Source organism: Carcharodon carcharias, chromosome 15, assembly GCF_017639515.1.
Source record: "Carcharodon carcharias isolate sCarCar2 chromosome 15, sCarCar2.pri, whole genome shotgun sequence".
NCBI lineage: Eukaryota > Metazoa > Chordata > Chondrichthyes > Lamniformes > Lamnidae > Carcharodon > Carcharodon carcharias.
In genome coordinates, this window is record NC_054481.1 from 2,263,326 (window position 1) to 2,282,051 (window position 18,726).

Below are 18,726 nucleotides of genomic sequence, written 5' to 3' on the forward strand. Positions count from 1 at the left end.
CCCCCCCCGATCGGAGGCGCACCCACTTGTGCCTGCTCCCGTACTCTCTCCCCCCCCCACCGGCGGGTAGAAGATTTTTCCGCTGGTGATGAGTTGATCTGATAGTTTTATATTTGTTAAAAAGATCAAATTTATCTTTTTATAGCTAGAGGAAATTATCATGGGAATAAAGCAGTACATTTGCTGCTGAATTAAGTTATAGGATAAGTGACCATAATACTCACAACATAATAATTGTTAAGATGAAGTAGAATAGCGGGTTCAAAATCAAGTTCCTGTAGGCCCAGACAAGCCAGTGCAGTTGAGAGAATCTTTCTTGCAGCATCACAATAAAATGAGAAATGGAATTATAGGGCACGTTTAATCCTCTAAAGGGTCCACAGCGTTTGGAAGGCTTCCATCTGAGGAAAACATTTTAATATACACATAAAATTAGCAATACTGCAAATGCACAAGCTATAGTTTGAAAAAAGAATTGATAAAGAAGAAAACGTGGAAGAGTTTCTGCTTTGGGCACGATCAGCAATTACAGTGCAAAATGTACCTGTAATTGTACCTGTTTTTAGAAGAGTTCTCCCCCCAGTTTTCAGTCTAACTCATTTGCATTTTGCTGAATGCAACACTTGCCATATTCTTGCACAATGTGGCACCATCTTAAAAACTTACTTTGTTTTTAAAATACTTTGCTTCAAAAATATTTCTTGAAATACTTATTTTACAGACTCACTTAAATTGTGGGGGGGGCGGGGGGGGGGTGGTGTGACCAAAGAATCATAGAATCATAACAGCACAGAAAGCCATTCAGCCCATCATGTCTGCACTGATTCACCAATGTTCCTTAGACAGCACCATCCAAACCCACGGCCACTACCATCTAGAAGGACAAGGGCAGCAGACACATGGGAACACCACCACCTGGAAATTCCCCTCCAAGTCACTCACCAACCTGACTTGGAAATATATCGGCCGTTCCTTCACTGTCGCTGGGTCAAAATCTTGGAACTCCCTCCCTAACAGCACTGTGGGTGTACCTACACCACATGGACTGCAGTGGTTCAAGAAGGCAGCTCACCACCACCTTCTCAAGGGCAACTAGGGATGGGCAATAAATGCTGGTCCAGCCAACGACACCAACATCCCGTGAATGAGTAACAGAAAATGAGCCATCCAGCCTAATTCCATTTTTCGGCAATTGGTCCATATCCCTGCAATTTACAGCACTTCAGGTGCATATCCAGACACCTTTTAAATAACCTTTTCAGGCAGCGAGTTCCTGACCCCCACAGCCCTCTGGGTAAAAGAAACCTTTCCTCGTCTCCCCTCTAATCTTTCTACCAATCACTTTAAGTCTATGCCCCTTAGACACTGATCTCTCTGCTAAAGTAAATAGGCCCTTCCCATCCTTTCTATCCAGGCCCCTCACAATTTTGCACACCTCACTCAATCTCCCCTCAGCCTCCCCTGTTCCAAGGAGAACAACTCCAGCCAATCCAATCTTTCCTCATAGCTACAATTTTCCAGTCCTGACAACATCCTGGTAAATCTCCCCTGTGCCCTCTCTAGTGCAATTACATCCTTTTTGTAACGAGGGGACCAGAACTGCACACAGTCCTCAAGTTGTAGCCTAACTTGTGTTTTATACAGTTCCAGCATAACCTCCCTGTTCTTATATTCTATACCTTGGCTAATAAATGAAAATATCTCATTTGCCTTCTTAAACACCTTATTGACCTGTTCTGCTACCTTCAGGGATCTGTGGACATTCACTCCAAGGTCCCTCACTTCCTGCTCTGAAGAAGATTGATCTGGACTCGAAACGTTAACTCTGTCCTTCTCTCCACAGATGATGTCAGACCTGCTGAGTTTTTCCAGCAATTCTTGTTTTTGTTTCAGATTTCCAGCATCCGCAGTAGTTTGCTTTTATCCCTCACTTCCTCTTCATCTCTGAGTATCCTAACCATTTATTGTGGGTTCCTTTGCCTTGTTTGACTTTCCCAAATGCATTACTTCACACTTCTCCGGGTTGAATTCCATTTATCACTTTTCTGCCCACCTGACCAGTCCATGGATATTTTCCTGCAGCCTACAGCTATCCTCCTCGCTATCAAACACACGGACAATTTTTGTGTCACCTGCAAACTTTGTGATCATTCCCCCTACATTTACATCCAAATCCACACACAGCAGGGGACCAAGTAAAGGGCCCTCTGAAACTCCAATGAAAACAGCCTTCCAGTCGCAAAAACACCCATGAACCATTACCCTTTGTTTCCTGTCACTGAGCCAATTTTGTCTCCAGTTTGCTACATGCCCTTGGATCCCATGGGCTTTCATTTTTTTAACCAGTCTGCCATGTGGGACCTTGTCAAAAGCCTTGCTAAAAACTATGTAGGCCACATCAATTACACTACCCTCATCAATCCTCCTTGTTACCTCCTCAAAAAATTCAATCAAGTTAGTCAGACATGATTTTCTCTTTAAAAAATCCATGCTGACTGTCCCTGACTTTCTAAGTGACAGTGTATCCTGTCTCTCAGAATTGATTCCAATAATGTGCCCACGGCTAAGGCTAGGTTGACTGGCCTATAATTATTCGGTCTATCTCTCAGTCCCTTTTTAAACAAAGGTACAACGTTAACATTCCTCTAATCCTCTGGCACCTCACCTGATATCCAGTGAGCATCACAAAATGATTGCCAGACCCTCCGTTAGTTCCTCCCTGGCTTCTTTTAACAGCCTTTGGGTACATTTCTTCCGGCCCTGGTGATTTATCCACTTTCAAGGATGCTAATCCTCTTAATACTTCCTCTCTCCTTATATTTATCACATCCAATACTTCACAATCCTCCTCCTTAACTACAATGTCTGCATTGTCCCCCTCTTCTGTGAAGACAGACATATAGTATTCACTAAGAACCACACCCACGTCCTCCGCCTCCACTTATAGGTTACCTTTTTGGTCTTTTATGGGCCCTACTCTTTCCTTAGTTATCCTCTTACTCTTAATGCATTGATAGAATATCTTTGGTTTCGCCTTGATTTTGTCAATATTCTTTCATGACCTCTTTTGCGTTCCTAATTTCCTCTTTGATTTCACCCCTCCACTTTCTATACTCCTCTCAGCTTTCTGTAGTACTGAGTTCTCGGTGTCTGACATAAGCTTTCCTTTTCTGCCTTATCTTACCCTGTATGCTCCTTGACATCCAGGAGGCTTTAGGTTTGCGTGTCCCACCCTTTTTCTTTGTGGGAATCCCTTGAATCTTCCCTTTGAATGCCTCTGACACTGATTTATCTTCAAGAAGATGGTTCCAATCCACTTTTGCTAAATCACTCCTCAGCTTAGTAAAATTGGCCTTGCTCCAATACAGAACTTTCATTCCTGTTCGATCTTTGTCCTTTTCCATAATTATGTTAAAACTAACTGAATTATGATCACTGCCATTTAAATGCTCTCCCACTGCCACTCCTTCACCTGCCCAGCTTAATTTCCTAAAACTCGGTCCTGAACTGCGCCCTCTCTTGTTGGACTTGCTACATACTGGCCAAAAAAGTTCTCCTGAATGCACCTTAAGAATTCTGTTCCCTCCATCCCTTTCACACTAAAACTATCCCAGTTATTAATGGGGTAGTTTAAATGCCCTACTATTACCGCGCTATTGTTTTTGCACTTCTCAGAGATTTGCCTACATATTTGCTCTTCTATCTCCCTCTGACTGTTTGGGGTCTCTAGTACAGTCCTACCAGTGTGACTGCTCCTTTTTTTGATCCTAAGCTCAATCCACATGGCCTCACTTGATGATCTTCTAACATATCATCCCTCCTCACAGCTGTAGTTGTTTCTTTGATCAAACTTGCCACCCCCTCTCTATCTTTATACCCCTCTCTATCTCGTCTGAAAACCCGGCAACCAGGGTTTGAACATTGAGCTGTCACTCTTGTCCCTTTTAAGGGCATATTTCTTCAATAGCTATATTGAACACCCTGGACACCCTGGTCCACTCCTCCATCACCCCCTACTCCTCAACCCCCTCCTATGGCACCACCCCATGCCCACGCAAAAGATGCAACACCTGCCCCTTCACTTCCTCTCTCCTCACCATCCAAGGGCCCAAACACTCCTTTCAAGTGAAGCAGCACTTCACTTGCATTTTCCCCAACTTAGTCTACTGCATTCGTTGCTCCCAATGTGGTCTCCTCTACATTGGAGAGACCAAACGTAAACTGGGCGACCGCTTTGCAGAACACCTGTGGTCTGTCCGCAAGAATGACCCAAACCTCCCTGTCACTTGCCATTTCAACACACCACCCTGCTCTCTTGCCCACATGTCTGTCCTTGGCTTGCTGCATTGTTCCAGTGAAGCCCAACGCAAACTGGAGGAACATCTTCCGACTAGGCACTTTACAGCCTTCCGGACTGAATATTGAATTCAACAACTTTAGGTCGTGAGCTCCCTCCCCCATCCCCACCCCCTTTCTGTTTCCCCCTTCCTTTTTTTTTCCAATAAATTATATAGATTTTTCTTTTCCCACCTATTTCCATTATTTTTAAATATTTTAAAATCTTTTATGCTCTCCCCACCCCCACTAGAGCTATACCTTGAGTGCCCTACCATCCATTCTTAATTAGCACATTCGTTTAGATAATATCACCAACTTTAACACCTATGTGTCATCCACTCCTTTTCTACTTTCCATTTCCCAGATGTCCCAAAAATAAAGTTTTGTTGTTGCAGTTTTTCTTGTTTATCTTCACACCTCTTAAATATAACGGCCAGATTATTGTATACAATATCATATTTAATATTCTTGACATCTTCTTCCCAGAGGCCACTTTTACAATCTGAAAACCCATTTAAATAAACAGTAGGGAATCTATGTTTAGTAGGAACATTAATTAAATGTTTCATAAATGTGAAGCAGAAATCGGTCAGTAGTGCTATTCCTGAGCAAGAAATACCAAACTTGATAGTAAATAGATAAGTGCAACATTAGCACGATGCAAGAGAAAAACAAAACTGCAAACAGTGAAAATCTGAAACAAATATGTAACTTGATAAGCCACTTTCTGAATTAGAGGGTGGAATTTTTATGCCGGTGGGATTTTCCGGTCCCGCGAAAGTCGATAGGCTTTTGAATGGCTCGCTGCATTTCCCAGCCCCACCCCTGCATTGACGTTGCTGGGTTGGGGGAGGGGGCAGTGGGTGGTGGTAAAATTCTGCCCAGAGAGGAGCGGTTGCTCCCAATGCAGTGACTAAATGTAGTTGGCTGATGCTCATTTGAATGATAGTCTCTCCTGCAAAGAAATTCCTATATATGATCATGAAATCACTGAGACAGCAACAATTGTGGGATTACTTCTCAGTTCTGTTATGCTGACAACAAAATGGAAGTCAAATACACTTAAGCTTTTATGAACGCCTTGTATTTATCAAATTCTATGAGCTGGTGTTCAGATAAGAATAATAACATTTGCAAAGGTTCAGGATACATCCTCTGACTATTCTGATAAGACAATTGAGTCAATGATGCAGGTTTTATGCATCTATCAGATTTGAACAAAAGAACTGTTGTCCAAATGATGCTGTAAACTAAGATAAACAACTGCGTTTGAGTTCATAATAACAAATTGTGTGTTGGTTATCTTTACTGCGGCCTGGAATTTGGTCAGAGCAGCACCTGCTCAACTGTTGTAACTTCCATAGAAGGAAGTTAAGAACCACGCTGAAAGGTTGGCCGGGATCAGAGGGACCGGCTGAGGGGAATGTGCTGGGACAGCCAAATGTCCATTGACTTTCGGCGGGATTGGAAGATCTTGGCGGTGGGTGGGGCTGGAAGATTCCGGCCCTGGTTTTACACATGTTAGCAGGCTTTCCACCACACTTTCGGCAATATTACTGCGGCGGAGAAGGAGAAGCTCCAAGGAACCTCTGGACTCAGGCATTTTAGATGCCATCTCTGACTCTCTGCAGCTACAATGTAAAGGAGCAAAAAGCTCAAAGACTGAATGAAATCTAAATTTTACAGGAAACCTGAATCATATAGAATTTTCATCATGTTGACATGGTAGAGAGGAAGGACACTCTAGTACTTCCTGTTCAAAGCTTTCTCCCCTTCCGTTTAGTATGCTGGTTTAGTGCCATAACTATCATTATTACCACAGGACACTCCTCATAATTGATGCAGCTTATGTGAAAGTTGTAGTGTTGGCAAGCAAATCACTTTTTTCCAAATTAAACAAATGTATTTTATTGTTTTACAAGATTACAGTATATTGGAAAAAAGGAATATTCTTGTGAGACTTATCCTCCCCTTTAGACTTAGAGAGTGTATTTTATTTAAGGTGTAAAATAAACCTCCTGATCACATATTTAATAATGGGAGTGCTGCACCATTAGGTAAAAAAACATAAAACACTTACATCCAGACAGTTACTCCTAACAAGCAAAGAACCCCAAGGAAGCCAGGAAAGAACAGCAGGAAAATAAAGATGGTTGTCATGTGAGAAGCTCGCCAAGCTTTGCGGGGAGGCTGGCAATTCATTATTAGGCTAACCTAAACATAAAATCATAGGGGTTATTCAGCAATTTTCTCCAAAACAGCAAACATTCAGAATGACTGTAGAGTCATATGGTTCACACACTACTGTTAATATATTGAGGGTATATCTTCACTGGCAATAAAATATGATAAATATCCCATTGTACTTGTTGACATATATTTAAAATCTAAGTATAAACAGATGTGTATTTTTATACTATTATCAATAAGAATGATCTGAAAAACAGTGCCATCTTTCCCAGACATCGGGCGGTTGAAGGGTCAGTCACGAGGAGACACAAGTTCAAGGTGAGGGGCAGGAGGTTTAGGGGGGATGTGAGGAAAAACCTTTTTTACCCAGAGGGTGGTGAGGGTCTGGAATGTGCTGCCTGGGAGGGAGGTGGAGGTGGGTTGCCTCACATCCTTTAAAAAGTACCTGGATGAGCACTTGGCACATCATAACATTCAAGGCTATGGGCCAAGTGCTGGTAAATGGGATTAGGTAGGTAGGTCAGGTGTTTCTCAAGAGTCGGTGCAGACTCGATGGGCCGAAGGGCCTCTTCTGCACTGTGATTCTGTGATTCTGTGAACCTTCTGTTCTGGAGTCTAAGTCCAGTGGCGGGAGTGGAAGTCAGAGTGACTTCCAGTGGAGAATGGGGCAGCTGAACACATGAAATTTTGCGCTGTCCAGCTCATTAATTATGCATCTGCGAGGAGCATGTTGAATCTTGTGGTGGGATGGGCAGCAAGTGGGCTGCCTGCTGTCACCTTGTAGCTCCAACATCCAGTGCCATATTTAAATGGCACCCGGACAGCTGCAGGCCAGGACTTCCAGAATCCATTAAAAAAATCTCCAGGAGAAGACACAACCTTAGGCCCAATGGTTCAGCGAGGCCTCCCTGGAGGTTCTCCTCCAGGTGGAGTCGAGGAAAGGGATGGGAGCAGGAGGTCCTCCTGTCTGACTATGCCGGCCTAGGAGGAGGTCACCAGGGAGGTGAGCCATGGGGTCTAAAGACGTACTGCTCTGCAGTGCAGGAAATAGATGAATGATGTGTTCAGCTCTGCGGCTCACTGCAAACTCACACTCTCATAAAGACATCAGGCTGCCTAAGGGTCACAGTCTACCAGGACGTCACACACAATCAGCTAACGGCTCAGCAGCACTCAATGTGTCATTGCCACTTAAAGCTCACCATCTCATGTAAGTTCCTGCACAAACACCATCTTAATGCCTTAATGGGGAGGGCTCAGCACGCACAACAGTTATGCAAGCTTCTAAACTGCCCTTTCATTCATAGTGCTCACACTCAATGAATCTGTCTTAATGCAGGAGAAGAATGCCCATTACAAACAAGGGCAGCCCAGAGGGCAGCCAGGATCTCAGGACCTTCACCCCATTCGAGGAACGGGCTGCAGAGACCATGCCTGGTGAGATTGGCCTCCCTCCAACAACTCAATGAGGAAGCACCCATTATACAGCAACAACATGCAGACCGTGAGTGATCTGTAATGTATGAGACTGCTTAGTCAATCATTAATTCTCTCTTCTCTCCATTCCAGGTACCAGAAAGAAGAGGGGGAAGACATCATCCTCCACAAGAGGAAGTCCCAGCCCCCAGGCCATCTCAGAGGAGGAACAAGAGGGGCCTGCACCTGTCAGCTGTCACTGCATTTACCTGTACCCTCCACCAGCACAGATATACACACCTCGGGGGTCCTAGTTCTAAAGTAGACTTGGGTTCACAATCAGGTGATCACCTCACAGACACAGGTCCACAGCAGGTGGAAGCAGTGACAGCCGAGGTCTCTGACATTTGGAGGATTGTTGAAGACCAGGCCCCTGCTGAGTCCAAAGACAAGCTTCTGGAATCGGCCCAAGTGAAAATGTTGGAGATGCATAGAGAGGTGGGGGAACAAGAGGCGGAGTTTTCAGAGGCTGGCAGCAGAAAGGGATGAAGCATGGAGAAATCCGTGTGCGCTCTCTCTAATCTCATGGCTCTGGCATGCAAGTGCATCAAAGTTGTAGTATAAGGGTTTGGCATATTTAGGGTTAATGTGGGACTGAGTACAGTACCAGCCACACAGTGAAGTAAGAGAGCACACGACCTGCACCCAGGGTCACTGTGGTGTTGGACAGAGCCGTGTGTAGACCCAAGCATGGAGACAGCTCTTAGCTTGTACACTTTACTGTACCTTTGTAAATAGTTCTAGTAGTTAATAAAGACTTACAATTAATCTACTTCAGACTATGAAGACTTCATTAAAACCTACTGAGTTGTAACCAACACTCTGCAACATGGTGGCAGCTCATGGAAAATAACCCAAGATCAGCTAAAATGCAGAGACAAACGGCTATTCTGGAAGGCTGGGGAAAAATTCAAAAAAGCAGTCTGATCTGAAAAGAAGCCTCAGTACAGAAGTGCAGAGGAAAAATTGCCAGGAAAAAGCTCCAAAGAAATGCTTGGAAGCTGAAGGCAGTGATTTAAAATTCTTACTGCAGCAGAAGACTCCATCGAACCTTCGTTGGAAGTCCTGCTTCAGAGTGCAGAGTCAGCAGAACTTGCACAGGGTGAGCTAAATCTTTTAAAATTCCAGGCTGCAGCAAGACCTGACAAATTTTTTAAGTAATTCAGAGTCAGAAGAGCAGCTTGAGAGAAACCTGTCACTAAAACCTGACCCCTGAGTCAAAGCTTAAACACATGGTGTTTTATAACTATCTAGTTTGATATTATGATAGCTATACTATAATACCATGTATGCAATGAAAGTTGGACAGTTCCCAGTTTAGCAGTTAACTTAAAGAGTTTCAAACGGTCATACATGGATCCTACTATTTTCAGCAATTTATTTAAAAGAACCTGCAGTATATTGAACCAGTAACAATATTTTGGTATTACAGTCCTTACACAAGTCATTAACATTTCTAGATACTTAAAAAAGTTGAATTGTGGACTATTTACCATACCTTTTTAACATGGAATATAATGAAGAACTTTATGATCTGTATTGCTGGTATAAGAGGCGCAAAGAAAAGTCCAATCCTAAAATATAAGTTTTTAAATGATAAGTAAACAGTATTGAAATACATAAAAGTGTGTAATTTTGTAGATTTTTAAAAAAGTTTGTAAGGTCCATTTAAATCTACATACCATGCTAGAATTTGTGCATAGATTAAACCTAATACATTCCTTGCAATGTCAAATTCTGGTATTCCAAGTTTATGGCAGCAATGCATTCCCATGGTGCTGAAAGCATTTTAGAAACCAAGTGTTAAATTATTGATATTCCATAAAAAGCACGGTTGTTATATAATCCCAAATTATTTCAAATATTAATGGAAAAATATGTAACACAATTCCGCCTAGACAGTAATAAATAGTAAATGCTTAGATGAAGTGCCTTTAATGATTTGAGAATCAGCATTAAGAGCGATTATTTAGTTTAAGATTCCATGGCATTGTTATGATCTGAATCTAAATAACAATGTGAAAATAAAGTGTTACAGCTGGCCAGAAAGTGACAGTGTGGATAGATGATCTCCCTTCTCTGGACCAATAAAGCAAATTAAAATCTCAGACTGCTAGAGTTGTCCATGAAAAGATGTCTTCAGCACATTGATCATCTAGACCATCATGGAAAAGGACCCCATGGATGGATAACCAGTTAAAAAATGAGCTAACAGGATATTTCAGGATGGATCATATTTTTCCTTTTCTGGGTTCAAGAAGGCAGAATCAAATATTTTGCTATGACAGTATTATGTGTGATAGTGTTTGCAAGTTGATTTAAAACTTCCCTAACCAATGAGTGGGTTTTAATGCAGCCACGACAATAAAGACTAACGGCAACCCCACCTAACTGGTCTCTGGGAGCCCCGTCGGGATTTAGTGCCTAACTGAGGGCAGGGACCCTGCTGCTGTGGCTCCTGACTCCACAGTGGGATCATTTTAATGAAAGTCCTGCCCCTGAGAGCTGCTGGCCAATCAGAGGCCAGCAGCTGTCCAGGACTGGCAGCATCACTGGGAGCAGTGGCCACTGCCAGTATTGCACTCGAGCTTACTTTGAGGAACACAACTAGATTCCCAGATAGAGGCGAGTGTGGGATGAATGAGTGTTGTAGGGAGGAGATTGCTGGTGAGGATGGGGGAAGGGAGGGAGCCAGAAGCAAGGACAGGGGTGTGACTTTCAGTGACACCCCCCACCAACCACCATCCCCCCACCCCCACCCCCACCAACCCCACCAACCACCCCCGCCCCGTTCAGCCTGTTCAATGCTGGGTACTTCTATTGGGCATGAGTGCCTGTGAACTAGAGGTTCCCCCTCTGTGTTGCTGGGCCACAGGCAAACCCAACAAGTTTGCTGCTGGACAGTCTCCCTGCGTGGTGAGTCCCACACCCATTCTGGTAGAACACCAGTAATGGTGGGATTAGGCCCTTAAGCAGCTACCTGAGGCTTCCTGCCTTAGGGCAGGAGGTCTGTCCACCATTTTGAGCTTGATCAGGTGAAGGTGGGAATTTGGGAAGGTGTTGGGGGGGGGGGCGCGGTGGTGGGTGGTGAGGGGTGGTGGGTGATGGTGGGAGCCATTAAATTCTGCCCAACAAGTTAATAACCTCAGTTATCTTTTCAATGTTTCACAGAAAGTAGAATTGAGAAGGTAACCGAGCCACTCCTGTGTTCCTAACAGAACCAAAATCCAAGGTGGTGAATCTCAAAAGGAAGGATAAAATAATGGAATAGGAAAGTACATACTTTCCATGCAATGAAGCTGGTTAAATAAGAAATAGGTCACTATGAATTACATAAATAATGACTTAAGATAGAGCTGGGAACATAAAATGAAAAATAAAACCCTTCCTTTTTTGGGGTGGCCGGCTTACATTGTAGGAAGAATTAACAAGTCAGGCAGGCATGGGCCCTGGCAAATGATCATTTATTCCAATGGTGATCCAGTAGTGTGAAAATCACCCTGGTTAAATTAGCTTAGTTAAAATTTTTATTTTAGTGCAGCCTTTTAAAGGTAATGGTATAACTCCAATGATTCTTAAATTCACAGATAGCTAAAGAATCAAGAATAGCAGGTGCTCATTGCCCCCACACCTCTCTCACCCATTCCAGTGTCAAACTGGTTGTTTAATATCCTTGAATAGTCTTGGATGGTCCTCAAATTTCTCTAGCTAGAAACCAAGAAAACCAATGCTCATGTCTTTGGCTCTCATCACAAACTCCATACTCCAGTCACCAATTCTGACCCCTCCCAGTCTCTAACCTCCTCCAGCCCTACACCTCACTGACCCTCATGAATTTTCTGTTCTTATGACCTTGGCCTCTGGTGCCTCATCCCACCATTAGTGGCCAAGTCTTCAAACGTATAGGCTCCAAACTCATGAATTCCCTCCCTGAACCCCAAACTCTACCTTTCTCTCCTGCTTTCAGATCCTCTTTAAGCCCACCTCTTCCCCCAAACTTTTGGTTACCCCTTCTAATATCTACTTCCTGTATCAGCATCCATTTTTTTCAAATTACACTTCTGTGAAGTGCCTCGAGGCATTATACTAAAGGCATTATATTAAATGTTTATCCTGGCGCAGTAACATTTTCTCTGTTTGCTCTTGTTCCTGTCAAATCTTACTTCCAAACTTGGTTTACAGTTTGTGTTTCAGTGGCTATTTTTGTCTGCGTACCATTTTTCAACCTTAATGCAGTGTTACACGGATAAAAATTTAAAACAAAAATAATTCTCACCTGAACAGATCTCAAGACAGGCAGCCAGTGCCCCCGCCCATTTTTCAGGCACTAAGTTGCCCAACTTCTAGGTGCAAAAGTTCCCAAGCTACCCATGAACAGTGCAACAAGAGAGCTACTAGTTTATTTAAAACAGGCCAATGTGTCTCCAACAGTGGCTAAGTAAGAAATTCAAGATGAATGCATTAAATATTCCATGGTATAATTTCATGTGAAAGAATTTTAATGGTTTGGATATTCACACAAATATAATTGAAATATTTAATGAAAGGAATAGTGTGGGCCTTCCCGAAGGGGAAGAGCTCCATCCCATATTCTGAAGCAGTACTAGACATTGTCCAACTTTAGTACGATAAATTTTAAATATGTAAAATTTATTTGATTTCACTTAATTATTGGATTGAAATAATTACTATTTTTTACACATCTTGAAGCAAGAGAACATGAAGATACATCGTACCTTCGAATGAACTCCCCAAAGAAGGAACCCAGCAAGGAGAAGATAAAATCAGTCACCACAAGTCGGTACAGATCTTGGCCCACAAATGTTTCCCAACACTGTAACACAACCAATGTCATACTTTAGACATAACAATTTGACAAATATTTTTGTAAGTTACAAGATGAAAACATTTGAATCATATATTTAAGAAAAACCACTAAATACATTCTACCAGATATAAAGGTCATTGAAAAGGGACCAAGGGCAGAATCATCTCAGATTTGCACAAACTGCGGTAGTGGGTGGGAAATAAGTTGTTTTAACTGCTGACCCCAGTGGTGGGTTTTCATGGCGTATCGTCCCATTCCCACTTCATTAACTATGCAGCCACAGGGAACATGCTATCTCGCTGGCAGAGGTCCTCTGATTTGCCCATCATGCCTTTACACCATCGCTTCCAGACACAGGGCGCCATATTTAAACTGCAGCCCCGTGCACACTTCTCAAAGCTTTCAGCCCAGGACTGCTCCAGTGAAGACATGGCCCCAAAAGCCAAGAAGAGTTCAGCCCCCCGATTCAGTGACACACCCCTGGGATGCCAGTATGGTGAGATGTCCTCTACCCCCGCTCTGGCTGCAGGAAGCCCATCAGTCTCATCACTCCGGTTTGGGAGGCAGTGGCAGAGGTGGTCAGTGCCAATACTGCACACAAGAAGTCGGCCATCCAGTGCAGATAGAGGATGAATGATCTCATCCGTGCTGCCAGGGTAAGGCAACTATCTCATCACTCTAAACTCACACACTCACTGGCATCTCACTCACTGCCAGCTCAAATGACATCACCACTCACTCACTCACACACCCTCACATCTCCATCTGGCCTCATCTCCTCTGGAGACTGCCTCCTCAGCCCTCACCATCTTGAGGCAACTTGCACAGATCAACATGTGTCCCCACACACACATTCTGGGATACCCCCTTCCCCAGTACAGCCCTCACCCTGCAGCCTCTTCCCTTGCCTGAGGCCACTTCTCCCCTTCCCCAAGCAAGCCCTAGCCCTGCAGCTGTTGAAAAGTCACACCCGCCTTACGGCTGGTCTGGTGGGTAGAGACCTGCCTGTGAGTCCCCCTAACAGTGATGTGGTGCTGCCTGCGAAGCCTGGCGCTGATGACAGTGAGTGCTGCCTGAAGCAAGTTAGGCAAACAAGCCTCGTAGTCCTGAGCAAAGTGCAGCCCACCACATGCACATCACTTATGTGCTGTTGTGAAACACGTCAGCATGGTTGCGGGGGGGGGGATGATTCCAGCGAGCAGGATTAATGAGATCCTAAGGTATTGAAATGGGGTTTCCAATGTGCAGCCTGCCATTGATGGGTGCAGCGGATGTTCACGACTGGTTTCACGATGCCATGATAATTGGCCATCTCACCATACTGTCACTCTCTTTGCTTGCCATGACTCCCGACTCCAATGGGGCCGGAAAATTCTGGCCCAAGAATAAAACAGTTACTTAACAGTTCAAGTAAGTTCTGATGAAGGGTCATACAGACTCGAAACGTTAACTGTATCCTCTCCGCAGATACTGTCAGACGTGCTGAGTTTTTCCAGCTATTTTTGTTTTTGTTTCAGATTTCCAGCATCCGCAGTATTTTGCTTTTATCTTAGTTCAAGTAATGGACTGAGCTAGAATGAAGAACGATTGAAAGCTGTTGTGGTACATACCTCAACATTGTTTGCCACTGTCACCAGCCAATAGTAACACAGAACTCCAAGTATTGACATTTTCAGCAAAACATTCCTGCAAAGAAGAAGTTAGTTCATTCACTATTGATAGTTAGACACATACTTACATTACAGAATGCTAATCATGTAGACTACTTGAGCAAGTCAGTATTGTGCCTGTTATAACAATTTCTCATTGCTGACAAAGTTTGGTGTTCAAGTTAAATTTCCATTCTGCATTTTGTGTCCTACATTCCGTTGTGCCTGACACACTAATGAGAGTAAGTTTTGTGTCGGAGCTACTCTGTGTAAAAGCTAAGTTAGGGTGACATTTCCACCAGGTGCAACCAATTTTTAAAAATTCTTTCTCATGATGTAGAAGTCACTGGCAAGGCCAGCATTTATTGTTCACACCCAGTTGCTCTGAGAAAATGGTCCTTCTTCTTGAGCAGGAGAAGTCCAATCTTTTTATAGTGGTTTGATACCTTTTTTTAGTGACTTGCTAGATCATTTCAGAGGGAAGTTAAGAGTCAATCACATTGATATGGGACAGAAGACACATACATGGCAGACTGTGTAACTATAGCATGTTTCCTTTCTTTAAGTATTTACAAAAATCCAACATATTCATGGTGAAGTTAACTTCCAGATATTTCAATCAGAGGTGAAGTTCTCAACCTTCTGTGGTTGGATTTTATCTCACTCTTTCTGTTCCCATCATTCAAAGTTTAACTCTGTCCTATTCAAAAGGAGCCTTCATAGTAATTATACATTCTGTGAGAAACAAATATCTATTTTTTGCATTTTACTCTCCGAATGCTTTGTTATACATCCTATTGTCTTGTACCTTAAAACATTTTTTTTTATTCATTCACAGAATGTGGGCTTCACTGGCTGGGCCAGCATTTATTGCCCATCCCTAATTGCCCTTGAGAAGGTGGTGGTGAGCTGCCTTCTTGAACCGCTGCAGTCCATGTGGTGTAGTACACCCACAGTGCTGTTAGGGAGGGAGTTCCAGGATTTTGACCCAGCGACAGTGAAGGAACGGCGATATATTTCCAAGTCAGGATGGTGAGTGACTTGGAAGTGAACCTCCAGGTGGTGATGTTCCCATCTATCTGCTGCCTTTGTCCTTCTAGATGGTAATGGTCAAGAGTTTTGAAGGTGATCTCTAAGGAGCCTTGGTGAATTCCTGTAGTGCATCTTGTAGGTGGTACACACTACTGCTACTGTGCATCAGTAGTGGAGAGAATGAATGTTTGCAGATGTGATGCCAATCAAGCAGCTGCTTTGTCCTGGATGGTGTCATGTTTCTTGAGCATTGTTGAGCTGCACTCATTCAGGCAAGTGGGGAGTATTCCATCACACTCCTGACTTGTGCCTTGTAGATGGTAGATGGGCTTTGGGGAGTCAGGAGGTGAGTTACTCATCACAGGATTCCCAGCCTCTGACCTGCTCTTGCAGCCACAGTATTTATATGGCTGGTCCAGTTCACTTTCTGGTCAATGGTAACGCCCAGGATGTTGATTGTGGGTGATTCAGGGATGATAATGCTATTGAATGTCAAGGGTGGATAGTTAGATTCTCTCTTGCTGGAGGTGGTCATTGCCTGACACTTGTGTGGCATGTATGTTACTTGCCTGGATATTGTCCAGGTCTTGCTGCATTTGGGCATGGACTGTTTCAGTATCTGAGGAGTTGTGAATGGTGCTGAACATTGTGCAATCATCAGCGAACATCCCTATTTCTGACCTTATGATGGAAGGAAGGTCATTGATGAAGCAGCTGAAGACGGTTGGGCCGAGGACACTACCCTGAGGAACTCCTGTAGTGATGTCCTGGAGCTGAGATAACTGACCTCCAACAACCACAACCATCTTCCTTTGTGCTAGGTATGACTCCAACCAGTGGAGAGCTTTCTAACTGATTCCCATTGACTTCAGTTTTGCTGGGGCTCCTTGATACCACACTTGGTCAAAAGTGGCCTTGATGTCAAGGGCAGTCACTCTCACCTCACCTCGGAGGTTCAGCTCTTTTGTCCATGTTTGAACCAAGGCTGTAATGTGGTCAGGAGCTGAGTGGCCCTGGCAGAACCCAAACTGGGCATCAGTGAGCAGGTTATTGCTAAGCAAGTGCCACTTAATAGCACTGTTGATGGCCCCTTCCATTACTTTGCTGATGATCAAGCGTAGACTGATGGGGCGGTAATTGGCTGGGTTGGATTTGTCCTGCTTTTTGTTTTCAGGATAAACCTGGGCAATTTTCCACATAGTCGGGCAGATGCCAGTGTTGTAGCTGTACTGGAACAGCTTGGCTAGGGGCATGGCAAGTTCTGGAACACAAGTCTTCAGTACTATTGCTGGAATATTGCCAAGGCCCATAGCCTTTGCAGTATCCAGTGCCTTCAGCCATTTCTTGATATCACATGGAGTGAATTGAATTGGCTGAAGACTGGCATCTGTGATGCTGGGGACCTCCGGAGGAGGCTGAGATGGATCATCCACTCGGCACTTCTGGCTGAAGCTTGTAGCAAATGCTTCAGCCTTATCTTTTACACTGATGTGCTGGGCTCCTCCAATATTGAGGATGGGGATGTTTGTGGAGCCTCCTCCTCCAGTGAGGAGTTGTATTATTTTCATTGTCCATTTGAAGATTTTTATAGTCTGTAATGGTGTTAAGTTGATATGATTGGTGCTGCAGTACTGTTTCTTCTTACTGTGCTATCAAGGAGCTATACACATCAAAACTGGAATGGAGAGTAGTGGTGAGTCCTATTACACAGGAAAGAGAAGCAAAGAGTTGAGAATGAAAGATAATCCAGAAGTAAATTGAAACTATGCAATAGAAAAAAGATGAGAAGAAAAAAATAGCAGGAAAGAGAGTAACTGTCAACTGGTGTGGAACTGGATATCTTCAAGTTTTTGATGCAAGATAGTGGTGCTACTGCCCTGAAACTCAAAAGTTAAACTTCTGTGATTTGTAAACATTCATTAACTGAAGGTGCAATCGAAGACTTGTTATTGTAACGGGACATTTATTTACTTCATTTTAAACAGGCGCTCTTCCCAGTGATGTCAAATAAAACATATTGTAAAGCAGTCACTCAATGCTTATATTCACTCTTAAGGCATCTTTAAGAGATGATAGGATTTAGTTGAAAGCAAAATTTGAAATGAATACCTTATAATGAGAACGTATATCTCATGCCGTGGATATTTGAATCTTTCCATAAAGCCGAGAAAGGAGAAGAATAACGGAATGACCAGATTGATGATGGCCACCACAAGGGGTAATAACAATGTTGCTGCTTGTTTTTGTATTTCTTCCTCGGTTGGGTTTTTATAAATAAGCTATAAAAGTATAAATCAAAGGATTTTGCTTTATATCATGAATATTTAGAATACTTCTTGAATATTATGTATCGTGGCTTCCTAATGTCATGATCCTAATGGATCCTTGTTTCTTTCATACACCAGAGACAATTCTTTAGTATTCTATTAATTAGACTAATATTTTAGTGCATACTTTATATTTTAAACAATAGCTTATTTCTTCTTGTTTCCTATTTTACAATAGCATTTTGCTGTACTTTAGCATACATCCTGAAAAATAGAAAAAAATTCATTTGTTAGACAATGACATAATCAAAAATACCTTTCAGCTGTGATTATTAATTAAATTTGAATGAAGAAGGTCCTTTGGTCTATTGGATAACTATTTTAGAATCAATTCTACCATCCCTCCTACCAACCCTATCCTATCCTACCCTACCCTATCCTACCCTACCCTATCCTACCCTACCCTATCCTACCCTATCCTACCCTACCCTACCCTATCCTACCCTACCCTATCCTACCCTATCCTATCCTACCCTATCTTACCCTACCCTATCCTACCCTATCTTACCCTACCCTATCCTACCCTATCCTATCCTACCCTATCTTAACCTACCCTATCCTACCCTACCCTATCCTACCCTATCTTACCCTATCCTATCTTACCCTACCCTGTCCTACCCTACCCTATCCTACCCTACCCTATCCTACCCTATCCTATCCTACCCTAACTTACCCTACCCTATCTTACCCTACCCTATCCTACCCTATCCTATCCTACCTTCCCTCCATTACAACATTTAATGATTTCCTAAGTGAGTCCAATATCCTGGTTGAACTATTCTTCCTGATCACCTATATAAAGAAATACATTCTACCTTCTGTCTTAAATCTGCACGGCCCTGATCTGTGCCTTCTTGTCCTGTTGCCTTAGTGTATCACAGTCTCT

At 43.2% G+C, this 18,726-nt stretch overlaps 1 protein-coding gene across 1 annotated transcript in view; it reads right to left on the reverse strand.

Moving 5' to 3' along the window:
• tmc5 (transmembrane channel like 5) overlaps positions 1–18,726 on the reverse strand; it is a 215,457-nt gene that overhangs the window by 49,223 nt on the left and 147,508 nt on the right. Inside the window, exons 12-18 of the mRNA XM_041206868.1 lie at positions 17,623–17,792; positions 14,443–14,518; positions 12,741–12,838; positions 9,687–9,782; positions 9,503–9,578; positions 6,419–6,552; positions 225–401 (exon numbers count right to left, since the gene is read on the reverse strand). Of these exons, the coding sequence (XP_041062802.1) occupies positions 225–401; positions 6,419–6,552; positions 9,503–9,578; positions 9,687–9,782; positions 12,741–12,838; positions 14,443–14,518; positions 17,623–17,792 (827 nt within the window). The remainder of the gene's footprint in view (positions 1–224; positions 402–6,418; positions 6,553–9,502; positions 9,579–9,686; positions 9,783–12,740; positions 12,839–14,442; positions 14,519–17,622; positions 17,793–18,726) is intronic.